Source organism: Penicillium hispanicum (assembly GCF_028827665.1).
Source record: "Penicillium hispanicum strain IBT 35686 chromosome Unknown utg000006l_segment0_segment0, whole genome shotgun sequence".
Taxonomy (NCBI): Eukaryota; Fungi; Ascomycota; class Eurotiomycetes; order Eurotiales; family Aspergillaceae; genus Penicillium; species Penicillium hispanicum.
In genome coordinates, this window is record NW_026623198.1 from 2,403,428 (window position 1) to 2,428,035 (window position 24,608).

The window sequence follows — 24,608 nt, forward strand, 5'->3', positions numbered from 1 at the left end:
CATTGGTAGCAGACTCGTTGAAATGAAACGGCACTACCACATTTCCGGCGAATGCCCTTTGTTGGTTGAAAGTGAAGCTGGGGAAGAGGGAAAATTAGGAGCGTGGGTTTTTAAATTGGGGAAATAGAAGGCCCTTGACAGGTCTTTCTGCACCAGGACGTTCTGCTCTTTTTGCTTTTCGAGTGTAGGAGATTGTGAGGTCCTGTTATTACGCTAGAGATTGCTCTGCCTCACCGAGGATATGTTTGAGCTAAAAAAAAAATATCCGGGTTATCATTGATCTGTCGTCTCAACGCTATGATGAAAGATGGACCATAAAATAAACAGACGATGCGGTGTTGTGCTCCGTAGCTCCCTTATCATCCCAAACATGGACAACGCTCTTCTGTGCAGTCCTGGCATGATCTTGGCTCCCGAAACCCTAGCTAGCGTTGAGTGCATGGGACGGAACGGGGATCGCGAGTTCTGGTGAAGGTGGCGACTAGAAAAGGAAAGAAAGAAAGAAAGAAAGAAAAAGAAATAGCAAGGGTAGATATGAGGATGGGAAAGGGGAGGGCGGTAAATGGGAAATCAAGCAATGTAGGCAATCTCGTCCCCATCAAGACGCTCGATGTAATCCTTTTCCATCAGAGCCTCAATATTCTTCTTAATGTCGGGGATCTTCGGCGGGAAACGCGACTTGACTTGCTGGATGACTTCCTGCACAAGCTGGACGTGTCTCATCTTCTTCCGGGATTTCATAATGCGAACAATGGCCGACTGGGAGCGAGTTAGCAGGGGATAAATCACGCAGAGACAAGGACAAGAAGAGCATGTACCTGGAGCAGCAGCTTTCGATCCTCCTCTATCGTTTTGTGTGTATCATCCGATTCGACCTTCTGCTCGGACTTGATCTGGATGTTAAGGTTGACCTTGATCTTCTTGTTTTTGAAGTTGTAGTTGAGGGAGAACGTGGTCGAAGGTTCAGGCTTGGCGCCCTCGGGGCTTGCGAGGAGCACCTTCGCCTTCAGGAGGATGCTGAGGTTGGGATCGAGAATTTCGGGGGCAAGGGTAGTAGCCTTTTGGATGTCGGAGTACGACAGAGTGTCGGACTCGTTGAAGAGTAACAGAATACCCATCTGGAAGGTTGACACCTGGAAAGTATAAGGCACTTTCGTGCTCTTGATGTAGTTGGCCTTGACTTCACCCTTGCAAAGCTGCCAGAGCCATGTCAGTTTGCGACCGTTGTGCTTATCAAAATAGAATTTTTGGAACCGCTCCGAAGTCTTGACAATCTCCGGTGGCGCCGAGAAAGCAGTGGTAGGAGGGTTAAGAGGCCAGAATCCGGTTCCTAGGATCTGGAAGTGTGCATCGACCATCCTCTTCCGGTCATCATCATCGAGAACCTTGTCTTGCCAATCCCTGTAGTTGGCATTGAGATCCTTTGAAATCTGGATATCTTGGAACATGCGCTGCAGCTTATTGGTATATTCAAAACCGCAAGCCTCCTTCAGCTTGCTGATCATGCTTGTCTCTGCATCGTCGGACACCGAGCTGACATGCACAAGACGCTTGGCTAGCATTTTAGAGTAGAACTTCTGGAAGACGTCCTTATCCTCGATGTACTTGAAGACGGTCATGATTTGCACCAGCATCTCTTCGAGTTCGGACTCCTCGGCAGCCTTGGATCCTTTCTTGAGCAACGAATCGGTATACTTCGCCAGCAGCTCAGGCGACTTGGTCGTGGTTGACTTGCAGATGCGATTGCGGTTCACGAACTCCCGGCATGCATTATCAAGAGACCGCACGAACTCAGACTCACCGTTGAAGGCATCATCGACTAGGTTCTGATAACGGGTATGAACTTGCAGCAAAGCGTCCACGTACAGCTTGGGCTCGAAGTTTTCGCCCTCCGAGGCCACCTTCTCAACTGCAGCCAAGCCAGCACGCCTCACGTGGTTCTCGAATGTGGTGCGTAGGGGATCCAAGCCCTCCTTAATGCGTGAGAGCAGAAGATACATCCGCGCGAGATCCTCCTGGCGTTCGTTATCTAGCAGAAGCTGGAATTCATCACGAAGCAGAGTGGAGTGAGCAGTAACAAGGACATCCAGACAGGTGTCGGTAAGAGTCTTGGTAACATCTGGATGCAGATAGAGACCCACGCGAGCCTTCTCCTCATTGAGCCGTGCTTCTGCCTTCTTCATGTATTCCACCACGCTGTTCTCCGCCACAAACTGTCGGGATTCGTTCTCGTAATACTTTCTCGTGGCATCGATGAACGGTCGCTGGAAGTAGAATCGGTAAACCTCGAGCGTGGACTTCTTGCTGTCGTTCTCATCAAGACCCAGCGATACGAACGAATCGACGATGCTCTTGATCTGCGACTGCTCGATAGTCTCTCCGTTTCGCTGCTTCTCGATCAAGCTTAGCACGGCCTCCATCACCTTTGTGTGCACGTTCTCGAAAAAGTCATCCTTCCACTTGACCAGATGCAGAGTGTAGACATCGAAGACGTTCTTCTTACCCTCGTCAATCTCCCGCTTGACCCAGTGTCGATTGAGGTAACTGAACAGGTGATTGACATATTTGGCGGCCGTGGTGTAGCGGGTCCATTCGCGAATGTAAAATCCCAGGAGAGCCTCGTCGGTGTGGCTCTGAGATTCCTTAAGCACGACGGTGAGGTGACGCGAGAGATACTGTCCGAGTAATTTGTAGAGTTCTTCACCCAAAAGGTGGGCTGTTGGGGGCGGGTGTGGCATTAGCGAATTTTGTCTGTTGCCTCGGGACGCGCCGGTCCTGTGTCGTAAACGAGATTTTGACGAACCTCCTCGGTGAGCTTGTAATCCCTGGTTGCTGGAAACGGCCTTTTGTGACGTGCAAAAGTTGTGGACGGCCCTATGATCAAGCTGTGAGCGTACGACAAGCAACTGACGATCGAAGGTCGAACGTACGTATAGAGAGCCATATACTGAAGTATAAAAAGAAGGGTTAGCCCAAGCATGCAGGGCGAGCTTTCGCTCGAGGTACATTTAAATCTTCACGTACAGTCTTCATGTCGACTCCTTCCTCTAGTTTCAGCATGACGCTGTTGATCCCAGCTTCCAAGAACGTCCATCTGCGGTGTGGATTAGCCCCTGTACGACAAATAGCCAGAGAAAAAAACCACGCAGAGCTCATCACCACTCACGTTTCTTCGAGATCGTCCTTGTGAGGCGTCTGTGGCATGGTGGGGGGCATGATGTCAAGGGGGCGGAATCGTGTTAGAAATCGAAGAGAGCGCGTTCGCGACTAGAAAAAGTATGGCAAGAGTAAGCCAGGCCAACTGAGCCACGCCGGGTTTTGCAGTGGTTAGATGGAGGAGCACATACGCTACTGTGACGCTTCGCCGGCGATAAGTGCAGCGCCACGAGCGAGACCGTAAAATGTACGGGACGCCAGACGACGGTGGGTGTAAGGGTTTGGTGCGGAGTGAGGATCCCGATTCCCTGGTGTTCAGCGACCGAAGAAAAAACAAAGAAGGATGCCACCCGGGACTCCAAAAGCGAGAGTGAGGAGAATCAGGCAGAAGGTGTGGCGGCAGAGTGATGAGGCTGAGAGAAGGGCGAGCGTGGGGATCCCTGGTTGGGGAAGGCGGTGAAGGCGGTCGGGGCGTGATGTATGACGATTTGTCGAGGCTTTGTTGAGCTTCGTCTTCCGACCTTCTTGGTTCTTCGGTATTTTGTCGACGGAATTGCGTGATGAAAGAACCGGTTGCCTGTTGCCCATTATGCAGAATGAATACGCAAGGACTGACCCTCGTGAAGAGCAAAGTCATGAGAAATAGACGATCAGCGCGAGCATCGACCCAGGAAATCCACGCGCATTTTGAAGGCCTTCACTAGGGGAAAACAAAGTCCAGTCATACACCTTGGACCAACTCGGGCCTACTGGCGCTATTTTTGGATGCGTTCAGATGACTGGATTCGTCTCTCTGAGCGCAAGCAATCATGGTTAAATACCTATTTGGTGTTTTCCAGCACATTTCGATCGAAACTATTCCAGATCTTCATTCTGGCAAGTGCAGAAAGCCTTATGTGGTCGACGGTGAGGAAATCAGCTAAATCCAAGCGTCTGCTGCCCCTGAGATACTTTGGGTCATACTCGCCTATTGAATGACGCAGACGCTTGACACGTACCACTGCTTCTTAGCATGAACCAATCACCCTTGGCTCGATTATCTGATTATCTTTCCACACTTGGTTCCGAGTTTCCAATATCGAATGCACCAGGTACAAAGACATTGTCGATATTTTCGGCAACGTCGAGAGATGGCAATGGACCCTTGGTAAGACCAGGCTGGCCTAAGTCTAGAAGGGAACCGAGAGAACCTCGATTCCTGGGATTCGTTGATTCGCTGATCCGTTGGTGGATGTGGTTCTAGACTCCATCTAGGGCAGAACAAGGTTCCCGCCACGCCAATCCGTCGCCATCTCAAGGACTATGCAGAAACCTGAAGATCTGTCAGCGTAGACAAGATCTCACATTCCTAAGCCGGCTATTCACGCTTCGTCATTGGCCACGGAAGTAGTGACCTCGACCGAGGAATGTAACCCCAGACTCTGGCGGAATGCGACCTCGCGGAGGACCAAGATCTTAACGCAGCATCTCAGTCATCTCACGCATACTCCATCTAGGCATGCAAGGAACTTCTCTCCCTCCGAATAGAATTTCTTCCTCTTGTCCGAGCTTTACCCTCGAGAACAATGCTTTCCTGAATAATATACTCGTCCATCGCAAGCCGAGCGATTTCGATACAGTTGGAATCAACGACGGAAGCTATGGCTCTCTCGCTATGGCTGCTTTCGATCTCATCCAGGCAACTTTTCGGAGCAGACAGGTTAACCTTGGAACCATCCTCCTAGCCATCCACGGTAGCCATGTAGCTATCCCTTCATCTGAGAAGACCCTGGGGTGTCTTTCCATGTGGGACCTCTCTTCTGCGGCTATTCCTATCTGCACCCTGCCGGAAATAGACATATCTCACGTAGAAGGACTTCCGAAGGTCCCATTTCATCACCACTCAGGTACCCGGGTAAAGAAATGTAACCTTTGGGCTTCGATTCTACAAGCGCACAATTGGGTATATATCCTTGGGCCATTTCCCGGCCTACTGTTGTAATGTGAACGAGAATATCTGTCTGTTCTAGCTACTCGGCGACATTTTCCTTATTTTTGGCAAATTTTCAGTGATATTACCTTTGCAAACGTTCTAGGACCCAAATGCACTATCTTAGCACCAGAATTCCTCTGTTGCTCACTGCATGGGCTGCTATTGTCGCTGCCCAGGATGTAACTTCCACAGCAGCGAGTGCAGGGAGTACAGCCGGGAGCGGATTATGTGCTTCTCAACAGTGGGTTCCGGCATCTCTCAGATTGATACTATGATGTCCGTTTTCTAACGAGAATTAGGGTGGTGGACTCGTGCATTTCCATTATGAAAAACAGCCTCGACAAGTGCACCTCGGCGGATTGGGACTGCAAATGCTCCGGTGTTGCAAACATTGCCAAGTGAATATATCTGCAATCTTGCTTATCACAAATTAGTACCCCTGGAGTCGAGATACTAACATATCCTCTTTGCACAGCTGCTACGTGGACTGCCCCGATGACCCAGAAAGATTCTCCGCCGAACTCCAAAGCGAAAAGGTCTGCGCTACTGCCAATGCATACGACAAAGGCGTCTCGTCCGTGCCCACTACTTGGTCTACCCCCAGCGCAGAAGCAGAGGCGACCGCTACAGAGGCCAGCGTTACCCTTGAAACCTCGTCTGGTACGGCCGGTCCAACGAAATCGCGCGGGATTGAGGATGCGACGAAACCATCCAAGGGGGCTGCAGCTGGAAAGACTGCTGGGAGCTGGCTGGCTTTGCTTGGGCTAGGGCTGGGAGTTGTGTTTTGATGAGAGAACCTGGCACTCTGATTACCCAATGTACATTTGTTCGTGACATTTTCGGGGAGGCATGCTCGTGATGTGGCTAAACCAAGCCATCGTTTTAATGTATTTTTCTATAAACCATCATTAGGTTTCTGGATGGCGCAGATTCATCCGGACGTGTTGACACATCATAGATTCACTATTACATAAATGCACAATCATTTGCAATTCCCAAATAAGACCAACAGTCTGCTAGTAGCAAGAGCGTAGGCTAGGACAAGCCCTAGGCATTGCTTGCATTTCGAATGGCGTGGGAGCTTTTGAAGCCATATGCACCGAACATCTTCCATTCGGTCCATGACCAGCAGGAGTAGTCGAGATCGAGGACATATAAACCATGTACAGGTGGGCCGCTTCCCTTGCGCTACACACGAGGTTCTTCAGGCGGGGGTGGTCGGATGACTCTGTCCCCGGGGCACAGAAAAGACGCAAATGTCCGAGCTGTTGGTTTAGAACCACGTTCTCCTCAGAGTGGCACATCTAGTGTGGTGTAGCAAGGGAGTTCGGCAATTGTCGATAGTCGATTCGTATGCACGTATAAAGCGATGGCGCGGGTTGTTTGTGTTGGGACAACAGGCGAGTGGTATCCCAGACCGAATTCGTTCTATAGACCGCTTTCCGTTGAAGAGCGTTCTGTGATGCACGTATAGACCAGGTTTTGTGCACTAATCCTAGGACACCCTCCAGGGCTGACTCGATTTTGTACACTAGACACGGAAGGCGTTGGATGACGATCCAAACGAGTTCAATATCACTGCTTCACTCTCTCCACGAGTCTGAAAGGTGTCAGTTCTGTCAAGGTTGAGAATGGTGTGAGGGGACCTACCGCAGCACGCTAATTGCGAACGTCATAAGCCAAGCAAGAAGGGCGACCAAAAGGACAGACGCGAGAGCTTTTTGTCGCACGCATATGTGGTTGTCTCGGGGGGCTACTTCTTGATTGACCTCTGCTTCGGTGCAGCTTCCGGTCACTTGCGACAACGATTCAAACGCAAGGCTGAGATTGGCGGAGTCGAACACGATGAAAAATAGATCGAGCAAGATGAGCCGTGCCTTAGCTGAAGGCGACCGTAGACCAAGAGGCTTTGATGTGTACTCGTCAAATGTAATATAAACGAGGTAGACCAATGCCACCGCATCCACAATGATGGCCATCAGCGCCGACGGGCCTTCGGAGTGGTGCCCTGTAGTGGATAAGTGTTGAATAGAACCGCCTAATGCCAAGGCCGAAAGCGAGAAGCACCAGACCGTGAGCCGTAGAATCAATGGTACAATTGGGCTCCTCAGAAGCGTGTGGTGGAAGCGCTTGAACCACTTTTCTCGGCGACCACTAACGTGTAGTGGATATTCGGGGCTTTCACCTTCCATAAACTTGCCGCGCCATGGATCTGAGTAGTTCCCATGATTTTCGTTCAACCACTCCGGTGTCACTTCTTGGTTCTCTCGGCCGTATTCTTGAGGATATTGGATGGTACGCGAAAAGGTCTTCCAGCGCGATTCGCGGGGTGGTGAGGCTAGCTGACCCTTTTCCAAAAGACTTTGCTCTTGAGCCTGGTCAATCGCGGGCCGGGAGGTAGCATAAGGCGAGTGGTTGTGTTGAGCGACCAGCGCATCATTCGGTTGGGAGGGCAGCAGGCGATCGGTGGCTGTAGTTTCTTCCTCTTCCTCAACTTCGACCGATCGAATCCAAGCTTTGGAAAGGAATTGTCAGTCAAAAGTCGAATATAGAACAAGTCAAAGGTGAAGACTGATGGCATACCGGGTAGAGTACGCAATGTGAAGTGCTGAGATGGGGCTATCTCTTCCACTGTCTGGCGCTCCGGCGTCCGAGGCGCGATGGCCGAGGAGTCGGAGGTGTCATTGCGGAGAGCTCTCGAGTGGGTGTCAAGTCCCAGACGGTGTTGATGTGAGCTTAATGATCCAGGAGCTGCAGGAATATCTTCGGAAGACTTCTCGGTCAAGATGCGCCCCGAAGCGTCGTCGGGTTTGGAGCCGTCCATGGCGAAGGCAGGTAATCAGGAATTCGGAGACGGCGGAAGTCGTGAACGCGAAGTCTGCATTACTCCTTGCAATTGGACAGAGAGGGCTCCAATAACCCGATGCGGCCCAATCGTGGGAAACGACTCGACAACGGGGCTCAAGGGGAGCTCCGCGGTTGAAGGATTGCAACTTGACGATCTCCAAGGACGAAACGAGGTTGGCGGGCGTGGAATGACGTCTCCGCCTGCTTACTTTCTCCCCGTGTGAGATTCACTGGCTCCCCTCGTCCGCAATCAAGGCTCCGCAGGGCGAATCCAGGCATGCTACGCATCGCCTTCTCTTCTCTCTCTCCGTCGTTCTCTTCCCTCACTTCTGCTAATTGAGGATTACGCGTTTCCTCCACACCCCGCTATGCGCCTCTTCCTGATCCCCATCTCGACACGACGGGCGTTGATCTACGGCCGACCACTCCGAAGAGACGCGGCGAAGGAGCTCTCCCCCCTCGATCGTGCTACGAGCAAAGCGGCGCAAACATGGGCCAGTTGGGAAGAAGCTGAGAAGGGTTGGAAAAAGCATCTCGTCACATGGGGCAATCGGGTACAACAACGGATCCCGTTTGAAGAATGGGGGCTCAAGAGTATCCCCTCGCTCAATACACAGCGCCGAATTGATGAGAACCATGGGAAGACGAAGATCGACGTTTTATTCCCTGGCAACTCGGTGTGGCCGGAGAAGATCCCAACCATCCTGCGCACCATCGCGACAGAAAGACAGGAGTTCCACCGAAAGAAGATGTGGTGGAGCTTTGGCATTGCCCCTGTAACAGCTCCCCTGGGCCTGATTCCAGTGTATGTCGAGGAAGAAATGTCTCTCTCACGACTGGTCTGTGTGCTGATCGGTGATCTGTCCGTACAGGGTTCCAAACATTCCTTTTTTCTACCTGGTCTACCGAGGCTGGTCCCATTGGCGAGGTTTGTCGAGCCTCCCCATTCAAGTCGGATGCGCCCACGAGCTAACACCTGAATTCTCAAAGCGTTGAACGGCTCGCGTCATCTGGAGTTTCTTGTTGAAAATGGCCTGCTCAATCCCATATCATTACCGGAGTTGGAGCGACTATATGCCAAACGTGCATCCCATGCGCTCGATAATACCCCAATCGACGCACCACCTGCTGAAATAATCGAGGACATGGAACAGAGCGATGATCGAATCCTCTTGAAGATGTCCGATGCTAAGAAATTGGCTTCGATCTTGGATGCGCCTGAGTTGGCATTGGAGGCCGAGCGAGCTATCGTCCAAGTTGGCGAGCAACTACAAGCCAAGCAAGAGAAGGCAAAGGAAACCAAATCCACCGACGAGAAGAAAGACTCATAGCCCTCATCTCTGAACAATATCTGTGATTCCTGTCTTTTGGGAACAGAACTGATAGATAGCCCCCCCTCCCCCTCCTATTTCACATAGCTCTTTAATCATGATGTACCATAGCTTTACTTGACGTGTGACCTTGTCTCCAATAGAAAGGGCCGAAATCAAATGTGAACCGTGTACAGAGCCTGTAGAGACAAGCCCAAAATGCGAATTTCGTGTCTCTGAGATGGGCTTTCGCTTTTGGTGCTCGTTCCTCGCTGCTTGCTGCCTGGATTGCTTCATCTCGACCGACATATGCCGAGCAATCTAATATGAGCAACTCAGTGTGGGCATGCTTGCACTAGACAATGCTGCATCTTCCTATCTGCGCGTAACTGGTCCTATTGAACCCCTCAGTGCAGTTTCACGCGAACAAGCACTCCTCTGGAGTCTGCCACCCATGAAAACCGCGCTGCTCAGCATGACATCTCTGCCTCCTGGCCGCCACTTGCATCACAAGTCGAGCGCAGGATGTGCGCAATGTAAAAGTTGAAGGGTCATGGTAAGTCCAATTCTACCGAGGAGTCCTTCGGATGATCCCTAAATACTCGGCAGTGTGACGAAGTGAAACCCCGACGGGGTAAAACATAACCTGCCCTGCTCATTCCCTGAGCTGGTAGATCCTGTTCAGCCCAGTGATGGAACGCAGTCCGCGTACCCATTAATATGGAATCAAATCTAGACGATGCTGGCCCAACCATTTGGCCGGTTGTTTCGCAAACCCCCCAAGACCAGAGCTCACGAATACAAGCAGCATCGGTGCCCACTCTTCCCGTCTTCGATATGGGGCTCTTGCATAAATACACGGTGTCAACTTGCTATACGTTGTCTCCCGTCTCAACTGTCCAGGCAATGTAGCGAGATGAGATGCCTCGTGTTGGTTTCGCCAGGCCGGCTGTTTTACATGCAATGCTTTGGAGAAGGCTCATTGGTTTACCGTCCAATTGACAAATATCTTCCCTTCATAGAAGACCGGGAAGAATTTGATCAGTGCCAACCGATATCCATATACCCTGGCTTTTTCCGATGAACGGCCCATGTATTCCGCAATCGCAAACGGCCTCGCATCTGTCCCACAGGTTGATTCAAGGTCTTGGGAGAGTACAACTGAGAGAATGTAGGCATTCAGGCTGCTTTGTTAGATCTTGGAAGACATCCACAGATCTAACATGCAGACCTTTTTTTTGTCGATCTACCATTGGGTGCTCTACCATCATGAAAAGTATTTTACCAACCAAAAAACTACCATTCAGAGCATTTTACGGACATGCTCGCTCTCTGAATGACCGTCGGGATGTCCTCCAGCCATTTTACGGAGGCCCAAGGTCTGATTTGGAACGAAGTATGTTATATTGACGAAATTATATGGGCTCGTTTGAATGTTTCGATGCAAGCCCTGCTTATAATGAGGTATGTCTTATTCTCGCTCTGATCATATTCAACTTTGAAATAACGGGTCGCCGATGACTGTAGTGGTTGGATTCAACAAAGGCATCGTTTGGCGTGGAGAAACAAGGTCCTTCGAGGGTCCATTTGACACCTATAAACAGAAATGGTTCATGAGTCCGCGAGGAGTGTTCTGTGTCAAGGATTGAAATAAGGACAGGAAGATGGGCTACATAGAAAATTTCGGAAACAAGTGTCTACGTAGTTTTCAACTGTCGACCTTCTCAATTGCATAATGCTATCTGATGCTCGATTGTTGATGTCACCGGTGCTACTTTAGGGTCAGCCTAGATTCTCCACTTCTGCCCAAATACTTCATTTTGATAGACCGGAAGAAGACCAGCAACATGCAAAGTGGAGAGCCTGTGGGCTGATCGATTTTCGATTTGCATCTAATCATCAGGCCCATGAAGAGGAACTTCGGAAGCACCGGAAGACTTTTGTAGAAAGGGAGCTTTCCATTCTTTTAACCGCTCGTCATCCCATAGAGCGTATCCCCATGCCCACTCAGGCCCTTCGGGGACTCGAGACATATCGAGCGCGTATTCGAGATAGGTATCGGGGGTGTGAGGAAGTAGTGAGAATTTTTTCCACCCAAGATTAGGCTGGTCAGTTGGCAACAGCGTGGACCAGAAGTATTCGAAATTCTGAACTTCGTGGCGATCCGCAGGATGAATGTACGGTAGCATTTCATCCCAGTCGCTAGTCAAAGACTTGCCAATAAAAGAGGTGGCCGAACAATCCAGATTGGCCATTACCATATTACGCCGTCGGAGACGATCTGCGTGTAGGGCGCGATAGAGAAACTCGGGTCCGATGGAAGCCAGTCCATCGAAATAATCAGGGAAGCCTTCGAGATGATCAACCGTGTCCATAGCCATGGTGGGGGGAGACTCGGATTTTGGCTTGATCTGCCAGAAATAGTCGCACCCAGTCTCTTTCATGAGCCTGCATAAGTCTTCAGAAATTTCGTTGGAGATCGGGTTATATTTGCACGACAAGTATGATTGTACGCATCCCATCTCGTCGTGCTCCCAGAGAGGCAGTGTTCCATAAAAAAGTCGGTAAGCATCTTCATTGCTTGTGTGCTCGCAATCCTTTTGGTTGTTGAGCATCCATATGTTTCTCGGTTTGTAGTCGCAGAGATCGGGATCGATTTCTTGTGTTCCAAAGATGTTGGCGAGTATTTGTAAGCGACATACTGCCCTCAGAAAGCGGCGCTTCTCGGTATGAGACAGTTCCAAAGGCAGGGTATGGTTCCATTCAGCGTCTCCTATCCAGTCCGGTGGCCGTGGGATGTTTTTCTCATAATCCTCGAGAAAGAAGTGTAGCATTCTATGCAAATTGAGAAGCTGTAGAAGCTCCTCCAGACTCTCGGGCTGATCCGGTCGAAGTTCTGGCATCACCCCAGAGCCGCTCATTTCTCTGCTGCGACGCCAGACGTCCAGCAGGGCAATGGCCTTCTCTTTGTATTGAGCAAGTGGGAGACCCTTAGACCGGACGGCAGTAATGGCCTCCGCCGGGTCTAAGAGCCCCCCGTACTGTCTTTCCAGAACTTGGGAGAGCACCTCCCACCTTGCAAAAAGATAGACCCTGTGGCACACCGGTGATGAAATGACAATAGATCTGAGCGAGTCGAGATCTGGTATGTGAAACAGAATGGGAACAATCAGCTCTGTCGGGAGACCCTCGAGTGTGGGCTTTGCCTGAGAAAAGAAGGTGAGCGGTCTGCCCATGATCGGGAAAGGATGAGACGTACCATATTTGCTGCAGCGCGTGATCTCCGGAGGACTGAAGAGGAAGAAGAACAGAGAAGGTGGAGGATGGGTGGTTTTGTTCTTGCATGGATGGGTGCCCGCGTGCGCCCGTTCATTGGTGGAAGGTGCAGATGTCTTATGTAAGCTGCAGCCTGGTGGAGCCTGCCAAGGCCTCCACTTCTCCAAACTGGGAAGTATACAAGACTGTAGGCAATTATTCACTGGGCCCTTCAACGGGCATGCCTACTCCTGGGGCATGCCTATTCCTGGGCAGGTACTAGGACATATGAGGTCCATTATTAACTTGCACTGTGGGGTGAAGCCTCCAAATATGTGTGAATTGAGGCGGGAGGGGTTGGTATGGCGGCCGTCAAGCCTAAGCTTCAGCCCGTCTCTCTCAAATTCGTGATAATATTCACTTGATAGCTCACTCAAGCCTGGATAATAGTCATATGTTGCCTGGAGTACCTATGGTAGGCAGACTATTGCCTATACTCTGTAGCTATCTTACTCTGTCCATTTCTCTTCTTCTCTCACCATCTCATCCCATTACCAGTGGTCCTCATCCCATTCCCATCTCATCCCCTCGCTATCTCACCTTCTCTTCTTCTACCGTTCCTTCCTCTTCCTCTCTCTACAAAAGGTACAATTTACTCTGTTCTTTACTTTTTGATCACAACGATGGCACCATCACGAAAATCCCCAAGTGCAAGGTCTGACTCGCACTATGATATCCGGGCGCCTCGCAAGGCGCACCAGGAAGACCGGCGACCCCCAGCGTATCATGGTCCTCATTTCGAAAAGGGGCCAGTCCAGGAAGACATTTGGAACCGCAGAGCAAATGGCCAGACTGTCACGCAACAAGATGTCCTTGGACGAGCTCATTCGTTTGAACCCCCAGTGCGGAGACACCAATATTCGGATCCGTATGAGACTCGACCAATGGATTTTACGCCGCGGATGAAAGACGAATACAATCATTACAGCGATTTGACCAAGTCAAAGCTACACAGTACCTATCGTCAGGCTGCTCGGAATGCAGATGCGGTACGAGTTGGCCGGAATGTCCCGCCTACGGAAGAGCAATGCAGAGCAATTGAAGCTGGATTCGCGCCTGCATCAGCTGCAAGAAAGCTTGCCAACAGGTAAAGTCACCCTCCAAGACATTCGCGCAGCATCTCTGGAGAGGCGCTAATGTCCCTTCCATAGTGTGGTCCAGGCTCGCACGGGCTTCGACCAAAAGTACCCCCAGGCATACCAAAGCATTGATGCCGTTGAAAGTCACCGCAAGGAGGTCGCCAACAGACGAGGTTCCGCAAATGATCTCCGAGATTTGGAGCGGAGACTTGCGGATAAGCTAGAAAAGCGGGCACGCCAGATGGCGAGTGGAAGTTGAAGCCCGTCCGGAGTATGAGGTCTCTGGTCGAGAGCAGTTGTTCGTTTTGCCACTACATTCCAAGGTTGGGTGCAGGAGCCTCTGTGCAGTTTGATGACATGGATTGGTAGTATCTTTGAGCTCGAAAAAAGATATCCCCTGATAGTTAGCTGATGATTGATATTTCTGCTTCTTTGGCACATGGTCACTGTGAGTAACGGACTGGCAACCGCTGTAATATCTGGTATCTCCAGAACTAATGTGAGCATTTTGGCGATCTAGCGGTCTGTAAAGGACCGACTCGCACACTCTTTGGTTCACTCCCACTAAGCTCTGATAATGTATTGCAGCCGGGGGGAGGGGGGACAGAACACAACGCCCAGAATTTGGGCACCGATGCAAAGCTTTAGGAGACCTCTACCGAGGATGGAGACATTACATACTGTGTTGGAGAGTCCCCCAAAGCCCATTCTGGGGAATATATTCGAGGCCAAAAAAGCCGAATGAATATGTGATTCATCAAATACAGATACCCTTCATACGAACAAAAAAGGCCTCCACGCAGACAAGGGAAATTCGACTTTTCCCAATGTCACTTTCCAGGACATCCCTGGGTAGCAGCCAAATCCCTCTATTGATCCACTGCGGCTGTGTGAATAAAAGTCGAAGTGCCGGTGGTTGCTGTGCCAGTGTCTTGGTGAGGCGTCTGCGTAGTGGTGGCTTTTAGAGAAGCAGTCGGTCCCTGAAGACAGGAGACAGTTCCTCCCTCCAAGACGGTGTAAATTGAAGCTAATCTAGTATCAGAGACATTCAAAATCATAAAGAGGGAAGAAAAGGAACCATCTGACGTACTTGCTGCGATGGAGCTCGTTTTGCTTGAAGTGGAATCCACGCGGCATTGATATTTCAAGTAATAGTCGTCATTGTCATCCGCGGTCCACTTTCCTGCCTCGAAGTCCATGTTGGGGATGGTTTTACATGAGTCGAAGGCGTTTCCACTGTGGATCCGATGGACAATAATCAGTCTCCATTTTCATGCTGCAAATCCCAGTAGCAAGGACTACTCACTTGTCCTCTGGCTTCAGCACGCCGTGGCTGTTAAGGAGACAGTCGTTCAGACGCACAGTATTCAAGATAGAGGAACCGTCGTCCAACTTGCAATCCACGCGTAAGTAGCCCTCGACCGTGTCGTCCTTTCCAGTCAGGTATCCATAATCGGAGGGGGTGCACTTGTAGCCCAAGGCCGGCACGGCGGTCATCAAAAAGGCAAGGTAGGAGAAATGCATCTTGACAGAGCGGGTGGGCTGTGGAGAGACGAATGGCAATGGATCGGTAGGGCGACTCAATTTATAATCTTCTTTGGACAAGTACGGACTAAGGTTGTTTCAGAATACTTCGACGGTCCAGTGCGACAATTTCCAATATAGCTCGGGCCGTTTTGACTATTTATCTCACCTTTGCCCCCGTGCTCCACTTAACAGCCCTCCTCGACTGTGTGGGGTCCAATATCTACTGCCTATATAGGTACCTAGGCAGGTAACCGTTCATGCAGATAATTACTAATGGCCCGGAATCCCCAAAGGAATACAGGGCTCACCGGTGACCGAGTTTCACCCCGCCACCCGGCGAGCCGATGCGTATATATATAGGTGTGTATCTAATAGGTGGCCCCGGGGGCTGGCTTGGCCAATGAACCTATGGCCCCAATGGCCCGTGGCAGCTGAGCGCCCGCGCAGTACAAGATCTGACAACAGGCCTTGGTCATTTGGTGTAAATTATTGGAGACTCTTATACTGGAAATAAGGTCCCTATGGAAGATCTGTACCCCTTGGCCGAGCGGAGTACCGCAAGACCTCTCCTGCTTTCATAGGTTGTCTGAAAAAAAAAATGATGAAGTTGGCTAGTCGCGCGATATGAACCAATGGTATTGTCACTATACAGAACCCACCCCAGTCGGCACCAATCTTTCGGAAGGCGCTCTCTCAGATAGACAGCGACCCTTCGATGTAAACAAGTTTTGCATAAGAGATGTTCTGTAGAGTAATAAATATCTGTAAGTCGATCCATTGGTCTAGGGGCATCCGGACCGGGATTGGTCATTCTAGTGACCCTAATCCCGATGGCATGACACTATCAATCATGCAATATCTACCAGAGGATACTTTCTTTGTTTTGCCAAGAAAAAGGGTGTATTTGTTTCGGTCTAACTTCACATTCAATTCCTATTGACATGGAATTGACCACCAACGTGAACCAACAGGGCAATTATCTCGGTATAGTTTCTTGCCTCGGCGAATTACATACGTAGATGACATGTGGGGCTTGGCGCTAACCCAAAGTTCGACTAATGATCGATGGAAAGGACTAGATCCGGCCAATCAAATCGTGTATACCTACTTCTGTGAAGCCTAAGGGATTTTTGTAGTAGGTAAATCAAGCACAAGTGCTGAATATCCTTTTCTGACAGCTGGTTCTGACCACCTAGTCACCCGTATCTGTACATGTACAGCTAGATATATCTGTCAATATCTTTGAGGAATCCATGGATGTATCATCAAAGTGGGGCGTCGACAAGGACGAGAATGTCAACGTATTAATCAGAAGATTCCTTAGGACCCATGAGCGTCACTTTGCTGATTTTAAGGGACGTCATCTGAAATATTGAGATTGCAAGGAATATGCTGCATGCTAAAGAAACAACCTGAATTGTTCACATAAAACAAAAGTTTCAATCAGACTCATCGCCTCTCCGAGGAAAATAAAGACTTAAATCAGACGGAGTCATCGAAATGAGATACATTTTGAAGCTCTCCATTTTGCATAGTGGTAATGGCATCAAAGCCAGATCTCATAGCTTCCATGATACCTGCCACACGATGCACAATAACGATCACGGCGTGATCGCGCAGATCGCGGTGAAGAATGTCTTTCAGGATCAGCTCTGTCGCTGGATCAAATGAAGAGCTCGCTTGATCTAGTATAACAGTCGGCTTCCTTGGGGCGTGGGTTGATCTGCAGTAGCGTTCTGCACAATGCAAAGAGCTGTAATTATCCGGTAGAGATGGGTAGAAATGATGACATAGGGAGCTCTAGCACTCTTCGAATATCTGTAATTGCATCCGTGTTTTCATCTGTTGTACCGGCAGATGTCGGAAAGATCGTATCCCAGAGCCCTGTTCTTTTGATTGCTATGACAATATCATGCTCAGTGTTGGTGTGGTACGGATCCAGATTGAAGCGCAAGCTCGCCGTTGGAATGTTAAAACCGTCTTGTGGCACTGCAATGAAACCGCGTTGTCGAAGCCTTTGCGATGACATCTGGGCAATATCTAGGTCGTCGATCAATATAGATCCCTCTTCGGGTCTGAGAACCCGAAGCAAAGAGAGAACCATTGTGCTCTTGCTACTAGAGGCAAACGGCGAAAGTTAGCCATTCGATGATAAGAACCAACACTATGTGCTTGTCGTACCTTCTTGCTCGGACCACAACAATGAGCTTCTGCCCAGGGCTGACCAATAGAGAATCATTTCGCAGTGTAAGTTCTGAAGACTCCGAATAGGCTACCGAGATGCCCGTTATCTCTAGCTTCCCCGAAGATGGCCATTGTTGGCTGGGATCCACAGTACCAGGCACACTGTCTTCATTTGGAATGCAATATTGTACGAAAGATGTTTCCAGAGATGTCTAGGTTTGCACAAGCCGTAATAGCGTCGCATTTGCGACGATGATCAAATTCAGGGCCAACCCAGGATCGGTCCCATTCATGGTATTCCGATACCTGACGGCAGGTCCCACTAGTATAACCGCGAAAACTGTGATGAGACTGTCGAGGGTTCACTTTGAGCCAGCACTGTAAGCATAGAAGGAGGTAAAAAGGCTTTTGGGACAGGCCTAAGACTTCGATATCTTTGTTCTTGGATTTTGTCTTTCCAATCAAAGGCTCGGATTGTAACTTGAGACTTCTCATTGGCAGGTTGAGGGACTGGTGGTGAATGAGACCAATCAGTGCTCCTCTGACCATCACGCGGAGTCGGTTGATTTGATGTTGATAAATGGAAGCAGAACCTCGACAATACAAAGTCAGACATTTGCGACAGTGAAAATGGCTGAATATAGACCTACCGCCATTCCGATATACACCATTGCAGCGAAAGCCACCAGCCGAAGGCCGCTCTCCCTGCCTACAATAGGTTGATGTATGCCATTGACGAGGTTTATTGCAATTCCAATAAAAATGGGTTGCAGATACGTGAATAGGATAATGAGCGCCCGTGAGATGATTGGTGATAGCAGTGCCCTTTTGAGACATCTTGCCAACGTAGATGGAAGCGTCCATCTTGTGAAAGAGCTAGACGGACAAAATCTCAGCACAGGCCAACACTTGGATAACTTACGTCGTGTTGCCTACGCTTCCAAAGCTTCACTTCGTAGGTGCATTGATGAAAGCTGGTAATGAATCTCGGGCAAGTCCGCAAGTCTTAGCAAGTCTTAGCGTGCCTAGGTAGCATTGTTGCCTTTCCTCAGCATGGGGTGTATCCGCCAGAAGAACAGTCGGCCAGAAATCCCCGCATCTTCTTCTGGAGTAGAAGCAGGGGGTTGCAATAGACTGAAAAGAACTTTATTGACACGTAGATCCCAAGCCATCCAGATGAATTGCCAGAAAGGTGACAGGTAAGATCTGTGACATGTCAATAACGTGTAGACATGCAATTTGTGATTTACAGTCAGTTACTAACCGTCTGTTTCCTCGCTCGTCGAATGGTCGTGCTTTTATCCGAACGTCGAAGATTACCAATTGGTCGGAGTAAACAAAGAAGCAAGATCAGCGATATCGTGATTGATCCATAAGTACTCCTCGATAGCCACCGGAGAGCCATCGCGTGGACTGGTCAGACCAAGTATCCCTTTAGCTTGAGGAGCTGGACAGCTACTCGCGTGCTGCGTGCCAGTTCGGAATTGGTCAGGTATGTCAGTGGAAGACCGGCTGCGACTGATTGGAAATCGGTGGAAAGAAGAGCCACCAGAGGTTGTGATAAGGACCATGTAAGTCAGGACGATAGGATGCCAGACTCTCCATCTGCGAACGTCAAAGGGCCTTGATCATCTTTGACTGAACGTTGGGCGATCAGGTCTCCCGCGGGGATAGAGGGGGAGTTCTGATCGTGACAGGGAGAGAATCATGAATGGTGACGGCCACGACGCTCCGCCACTTATATCACCATGGGAGCCTTGCGTGACGTGACCGCGCGATAGGGAAAGGACTAACTAGTTAGTCGAAGATGGCAGCGCCCATACTGCTAGTCCTATATACACTCCGTCCTTTTCCGGGGTCGGCGATGACAATGCTGTCAGAGCTATTCAGTACATGTAGTATATCTGTAGATGGAATACATATTCATGGGTCCAACTGTTGTATACCAAGGGAAAAGCCCTATAAGGTCTCTGGATCAATCGGCGACATCCTCTGTGGCGCGTTGGAGGCAATGCAAGCAACCAACAAAACACGATTCAAAATCGATTGACTCGAATATTCGCTTGGCAGGCAAACAGTCACACGGTATTGAAATGGTCGCTTCTCCAGCTCCCATCCAATAATTAATTATTAATGTAGATTGAACTAGTTAACTAGAGTCAAAACTGGGCGATGACCTCAGATCCCCTGAAGGCGGACAAGCCCGTCCAATTCCCCCAAACCCCAAACTCTCCGCCCCGTCAACCCACCTCCCATCATCTCCACCCCAACCATGTCGGCCAAGAAGATCGAGCAATGGGAAATTGAGCGGTACTGGGAGATCTTCGCCTCGCTGGCGAACGGCCAGCCGCACCTGAACAGCTCCCAGGCTGCGTCGGTGCTCCGCAACAGTCGCTTGCGCGACGATCAGCTCGAGAAGGTTTGGGACATTGCGGATGTCGACGGCGACGGCGAGCTGGACTTTGAGGAGTTCTGCGTCGCCATGCGCCTTGTATTCGATCTTGTCAATGGCGTGCGTACCCCCTCTCACTTCTCCATGCACCCCTCACGTCCGCACATGGAGATCCGCTTTCTGACGTGGCGTGCGGCAGGAGCTACAAGATGTCCCGGCTGTCTTGCCAGACTGGCTGGTCCCGGAATCCAAATCACATCTGGTCCACGCGACACGGGCGCTTAGCGGTGGTCAGGAACAATTTGAGCGGATAGAAGACGAGGATGACTCTTTGGGATTGAAGGACGGCTTCGATTGGTACATGAAGCCCGCCGATAGATCCAAGTACGAGGAGATCTACAATGCCAACCGCAACCCCCGTGGCCAGACCACTTGTCAGTCTCTCAATCCTTCGATTTTGGTATATTTGGTCTGGACGACCAGCTGACTTCGAGCTCTAGTCGAATCCTTACAACCCCTCTACGAGTCCCTCGACGTCCCCGACACCGATATCCGCTCCGCCTGGAACCTTGTCAACCCCTCCGCGTCCTCGGCCATCAACAAGGACGCAACGCTGGCATTCCTGCATATCCTGAACTACCGACACGAAGGCTTCCGCATCCCGCGCACCATCCCCGCATCGCTGCGCGCCTCCTTTGAAAGCAACCAGATCGATTACCAAGTTGACAATGCCCGCCCCGCGCAGCGATGGGGTGCAGATGGTAACACCGAGACGACAACGGGCCGCAAAGCCAAGTTCGGCGACACCTACCTCAGTCGTTTGGGCGTCGGCGGCAAGGGCTCGTACCAGCCCAAGGGCACCGATTTTAGCGAAACAGTTCAGGACGAGGAATGGGAGAAGGTTCGACTACGTCGGGAGCTGGCCGAGGTCGAACAAAAGTTGAAGTCAGCTAGCGAGGCGTCCGAGACAAGACGGGACAGGCCGCGGAATGATGGTCGTCCAAACTGGGTTCTGATTAAGAAGGAGGCTCTCCAACTTCTGGAATATAAGGAACGTGAGCTGCGAGAGCTCCGGGAAGGCGTGGGCCGGTCAAAGGATGGGCAAGATCTAGAGCGTGCGCGGGAAGATGTGAAGACCGTAGGCGATCAAGTCGAGGGCTTGAAGAGCCATTTGGCCCAGCGCAAAGGGGCTCTTGTGGACCTCCGCCAGCAAGTCGAAGATGAGCGGGCTCGACGGTGAATACTGGGATAAATAGTACTTGATCTTTTAGCTTGCTTTGGCCGCATCTTTGACTTCTTCTCTGCACGGATCTTTTTATGTATAGTCATATCCCTGGCCGGGAGCAGCAGGCGTTCAATGAATTCAATCGTCTTCTTTCGCCTTGCAATGGGTATCTGGAAAGCTGTTTTATGCATTCCTGAGACTAAAAGAGCAAGAGGATTATCATATTGTACACGCCGAATAGATGTTGACGAACTAAAGGATCCATGAGCCCCCAGACCATCGCCTCATGCGAGACTCTAGCTAGCGGAATGAGCAAACCCCCGTCAAGAATGCAATATCCAGCCTTGACTCCCAATTCAAATCCGCCATCTCCCTCAACGCCCGTCGCTCCACGTGCAAACACCGGAAATCAATGCCATCTGAAAGACGCTGCACATCACCATGCCCACCAGATAGGAGGCATCTGATGCCAGATAAAAAAGCTTTCACGACGTAAGCGACTCGCCATCCCGCTTAGTCTCAACAGCCACAAATGCAGCCCCGCTCCGATCCAGGCCCTTCTCCGCACGTTCATACGCCTCCTCGCTGCGATCCGTCAGGATCTCGAGTTCCTTATCTGATAGAATTGAAGCCGGATCCGCGCCAGCCTCGAACCGCTCAAATTCATCATCGCCGAAAGCTTTTCGAATCTCCTCCGCATCCTGGGCGTTGTCGGAATCCAGCAGAGAGCGGAACTTGCCTTTTTGGATAACCAGACGTTCCAGACGGCGCTTGCTATCCGCTTTCTCGAGAAGAGTTTGTTCCACTGTGCCCTTGGTTGTAAGACGATACACGATCACTGGCTTGGTCTGGCCAATACGATGAGCCCGGTCCTGGGCCTGGAGGTCCTGCTGGGGATTCCAGTCCGAGTCAAACAAGATAACGGTGTCTGCAGCCGTAAGGTTGATTCCTTGACCACCCGCTCGGGTACTCAGGAGGAAGATCTTGTAGTCAGGATTGTGATTGAATGCTTCGATCTGAGCCTGGCGATCTTCTTGGGCAATGGCACCGTCAATGCGGCAACAGTTCCAAGAACGAAGCAGGGAAGCATAATCGTGAATGATGTCAAGCTGCACTTTGAACTGCGAAAAGATCAGGATCTTGTGTCCCTTTTGCAAGAGGCAAGAAACGAGGCGATCAAGAAGCTGCATCTTGCCTGAGGCTGAGACAAGAGTCTCATCAGGGTCCGCGTCAATTTGCCAGGGCCAGTAGAAGTTGTGTGGCGAGTTACAGGCTAGACGAGCTTGCAGAATCGGGTTCTGCAGCTTCTTCTGGCCAATTTCCTTCTCTGTGAGCGTTTTTAGCAAACCCATTCATATCTGACAAGAGACGGGGCCTATACGCACTTGCAAGCTTTATGTTCCGCGCCATTTCAGCATCCTCCAGCTCGGACTCGCTGGGCTGAGAGATATCCTCTTCTAAGTCTTCCCCTTGATCAATCCTGCGCAGCTGCGCTTCAATTTCACTATCCGTGGGCTCCTTGTAGCTACGAATGCGACGTCGACGGCCAGAACTGGTCATACTTGCGGGTGTGTCGGAGCGACTGCTTCTCGCACTCTTGTTGGGCGAATCGGCCTCCAGGCTCTCGCGGCGACGTTTTAAGCTCTGCGACTGCAAGATGCCGCTTTTAGCGACCAGGCGCTGCAGTGCCTGTGACTCCAGATACTGCCGACCGGTGCCATTGAGTATCTCTCGGTAAAGTTCCTTCTGCTCGGATGTAAGCGGGGCATACAGAATATACTCCCGTTTCTTAGGCAGGCTATTCTCGACATCCGTTTTCACTCGTCGAAGAAGGAATGGCTTCAAGATAGAGTGCATGGTCGTCACCAAATTACGCTTGCGCCGCTCAACCTTCTCGGCTTGGTCCCCGTTGTCGAGAACGGAAGAAAAGTCGAACCAGCTTTCGAAATTGTCGAGGTCATTGAAGACATCGGGGAGAAGGAAATGCAACAAGGACCAGAGCTCTTTAATGTTGTTCTGCAATGGGGTCCCTGTGATCAGCAGTCGGTTGGCGGAATTGTAAGTCAAAAGTTCCTTGATCAAACGGCAGTTCATGTTTTTCAAGCGATGACCCTCGTCCTAGTTGTACGATCAGCGTCTAATCATATCAACGTCAGCCGAGGAGCACACACCACAATGATGTACCGCCATTTGTACCCAGCGAGGAACTTGCGGTCATTCATGCAAATTTCATATGAAGTACAAACAACGGGGAAGTCCATTTTCTCCTGATCTCGCAACTTCATCCTTTGGTTCCGAATGGCGGCGCGCTGGTTCTTGTTTCCATGGTATAGGACAGTGTTGATGCCAGGAGTCCATCTCTTGAATTCATTCACCCAATTGCTGGTGGTGCTAAGGGGACCAGCAATCAGAAATGGGCCTGAGATGTTGTTCTCTTTCATGAACGCGATCATGGAGATCGCCTGAACCGTCTTTCCGAGCCCCATTTCATCCGCGAGGATACCACAGAGACCATTCATCCAAAGGGATTTGAGCCATTCAAGGCCCTCCAGTTGGTAGGTGCGCATTTTGCCACCCGTGACGAGACCAGGTTGCTGTGTTGCAACCAGTTCTTGCTCACCAAGAGCCGTAGGGTTCTCCTCATATTCATCAGCGGCTTGAGCCAGAGCTTCCTGGACGGTCGGATTGTCATCAGTGACTTTCACCTCCGCCTTCTCAAAATAGGCGGAGATGGTGCCATTTTTGGCCGCGTTCGCACCGACACCGGCATTCCTCTTAGGCCGACCTCGCCTCTTGCCCGCAGGTGCAGCAGACTCATTGCCAGTCGACGTATCTTCAGCAGTATCGGTGATCTGATCTTGCCTTCCACGATTCCGAGTTTCGCGGCGGGTGGTGGGTGCGGGACCTGGTGTGGTCTTAGCCTGCTCAGCGGCGATACGCTGCTTCTTGGCCGATTTTTGCCGGGCCTCTTCTGTCTGTTTTTTCATCCTGTCCGCCATAATGGCTACAAAGACCTGAGGAAGTACTAGGGTTAGACGGGACCCTTTGGGGTTTCTCAAAAAAAAAGTTGCAACTCACGGAGCTGGTCTTCAAAAGATGCATAAGGGCGTTGGACTTGTTGTTCATGTCCTCAATGTCATCAGCAGAGTCGCCATTCTGGTCGTCTGTTTGTTCATCATTGATCTCCTTCTCATCGGGGAGTTGGGGGTCATGGATGGTGAGCTCTGTCATGGGGGACGAGGGGACCGTGGTCGACTCGGGCTGTAGAGTGCCAGCCCGCGAATCGACCACCGTGACTGGCGACTCCGCGTTCGACATGTCTAATAGAAGTGTTTTCAATACCAGGAGTTCAGAAAAAGGCTGCGGTGCATGGTTTGCGCGTGGTTGTGTGAGTCCAGGGGGGCCAGTGGCAGGCAGAGGTGAGAGTTGCGCTCGAAACCAGACCGGGCGAGGGGCGACCAAGCAAGCGACTGATGGAAACTCTCAGCCAGAATGCAACCGTCGGCAACGCTCAAGGCAAATGCTACAAAAGTTGGCAATGCCACCCCTCGACGGCTCGGCGACAAGCAATGACGCAGTGGTTCCTGCAGGAAAACACGCG

At 50.7% G+C, this 24,608-nt stretch overlaps 9 protein-coding genes across 9 annotated transcripts; 4 read left to right on the top strand and 5 right to left on the bottom strand.

Annotated features, from left to right (window-relative positions):
* Positions 1–570: 570 nt before the first annotated feature.
* On the bottom strand, positions 571–3,216 carry culA (cullin culA; the record flags this gene model as incomplete). Its single annotated transcript, XM_056946404.1, has 5 exons — positions 571–759; positions 819–2,874; positions 2,931–2,947; positions 3,025–3,094; positions 3,167–3,216. The coding sequence occupies 5 exons, from the start codon at positions 3,214–3,216 to the stop codon at positions 571–573; spliced, it is 2,382 nt and encodes a 793-aa protein (XP_056798403.1).
* A 2,022-nt stretch (positions 3,217–5,238) lies between these two features.
* Positions 5,239–5,916, top strand: N7459_007237 (GPI anchored serine-threonine rich protein; the record flags this gene model as incomplete). The annotated part of the gene is made up of 3 exons (XM_056946405.1): positions 5,239–5,369; positions 5,428–5,526; positions 5,604–5,916. The coding sequence occupies 3 exons, from the start codon at positions 5,239–5,241 to the stop codon at positions 5,914–5,916; spliced, it is 543 nt and encodes a 180-aa protein (XP_056798404.1).
* Positions 5,917–6,703: 787 nt separating this feature from the next.
* Positions 6,704–7,952, bottom strand: N7459_007238 (phospholipase D regulator; the record flags this gene model as incomplete). Its single annotated transcript, XM_056946406.1, has 3 exons — positions 6,704–6,728; positions 6,779–7,643; positions 7,712–7,952. The coding sequence occupies 3 exons, from the start codon at positions 7,950–7,952 to the stop codon at positions 6,704–6,706; spliced, it is 1,131 nt and encodes a 376-aa protein (XP_056798405.1).
* Positions 7,953–8,343: 391 nt separating this feature from the next.
* On the top strand, positions 8,344–9,306 carry N7459_007239 (mitochondrial K+-H+ exchange-related family protein; the record flags this gene model as incomplete). Its single annotated transcript, XM_056946407.1, has 2 exons — positions 8,344–8,818; positions 8,966–9,306. The coding sequence occupies 2 exons, from the start codon at positions 8,344–8,346 to the stop codon at positions 9,304–9,306; spliced, it is 816 nt and encodes a 271-aa protein (XP_056798406.1).
* Positions 9,307–11,177: 1,871 nt separating this feature from the next.
* N7459_007240 (uncharacterized protein) lies at positions 11,178–12,547 on the bottom strand (the record flags this gene model as incomplete). The annotated part of the gene is made up of 2 exons (XM_056946408.1): positions 11,178–12,491; positions 12,545–12,547. 2 exons carry the CDS (start codon positions 12,545–12,547, stop codon positions 11,178–11,180), a joined length of 1,317 nt encoding a protein of 438 aa, XP_056798407.1.
* A 676-nt stretch (positions 12,548–13,223) lies between these two features.
* On the top strand, positions 13,224–13,938 carry N7459_007241 (uncharacterized protein; the record flags this gene model as incomplete). Its single annotated transcript, XM_056946409.1, has 2 exons — positions 13,224–13,687; positions 13,752–13,938. 2 exons carry the CDS (start codon positions 13,224–13,226, stop codon positions 13,936–13,938), a joined length of 651 nt encoding a protein of 216 aa, XP_056798408.1.
* A 610-nt stretch (positions 13,939–14,548) lies between these two features.
* On the bottom strand, positions 14,549–15,203 carry N7459_007242 (uncharacterized protein; the record flags this gene model as incomplete). Its single annotated transcript, XM_056946410.1, has 3 exons — positions 14,549–14,706; positions 14,770–14,915; positions 14,986–15,203. The coding sequence occupies 3 exons, from the start codon at positions 15,201–15,203 to the stop codon at positions 14,549–14,551; spliced, it is 522 nt and encodes a 173-aa protein (XP_056798409.1).
* Positions 15,204–19,662: 4,459 nt separating this feature from the next.
* Positions 19,663–21,022, top strand: end3 (cytoskeletal adaptor protein SagA; the record flags this gene model as incomplete). The annotated part of the gene is made up of 3 exons (XM_056946411.1): positions 19,663–19,902; positions 19,982–20,216; positions 20,283–21,022. The coding sequence occupies 3 exons, from the start codon at positions 19,663–19,665 to the stop codon at positions 21,020–21,022; spliced, it is 1,215 nt and encodes a 404-aa protein (XP_056798410.1).
* Positions 21,023–21,492: 470 nt separating this feature from the next.
* Positions 21,493–24,325, bottom strand: N7459_007244 (putative SNF2 family helicase/ATPase PasG; the record flags this gene model as incomplete). Its single annotated transcript, XM_056946412.1, has 4 exons — positions 21,493–22,334; positions 22,393–23,125; positions 23,179–24,021; positions 24,086–24,325. The coding sequence occupies 4 exons, from the start codon at positions 24,323–24,325 to the stop codon at positions 21,493–21,495; spliced, it is 2,658 nt and encodes an 885-aa protein (XP_056798411.1).
* Positions 24,326–24,608: the final 283 nt, after the last annotated feature.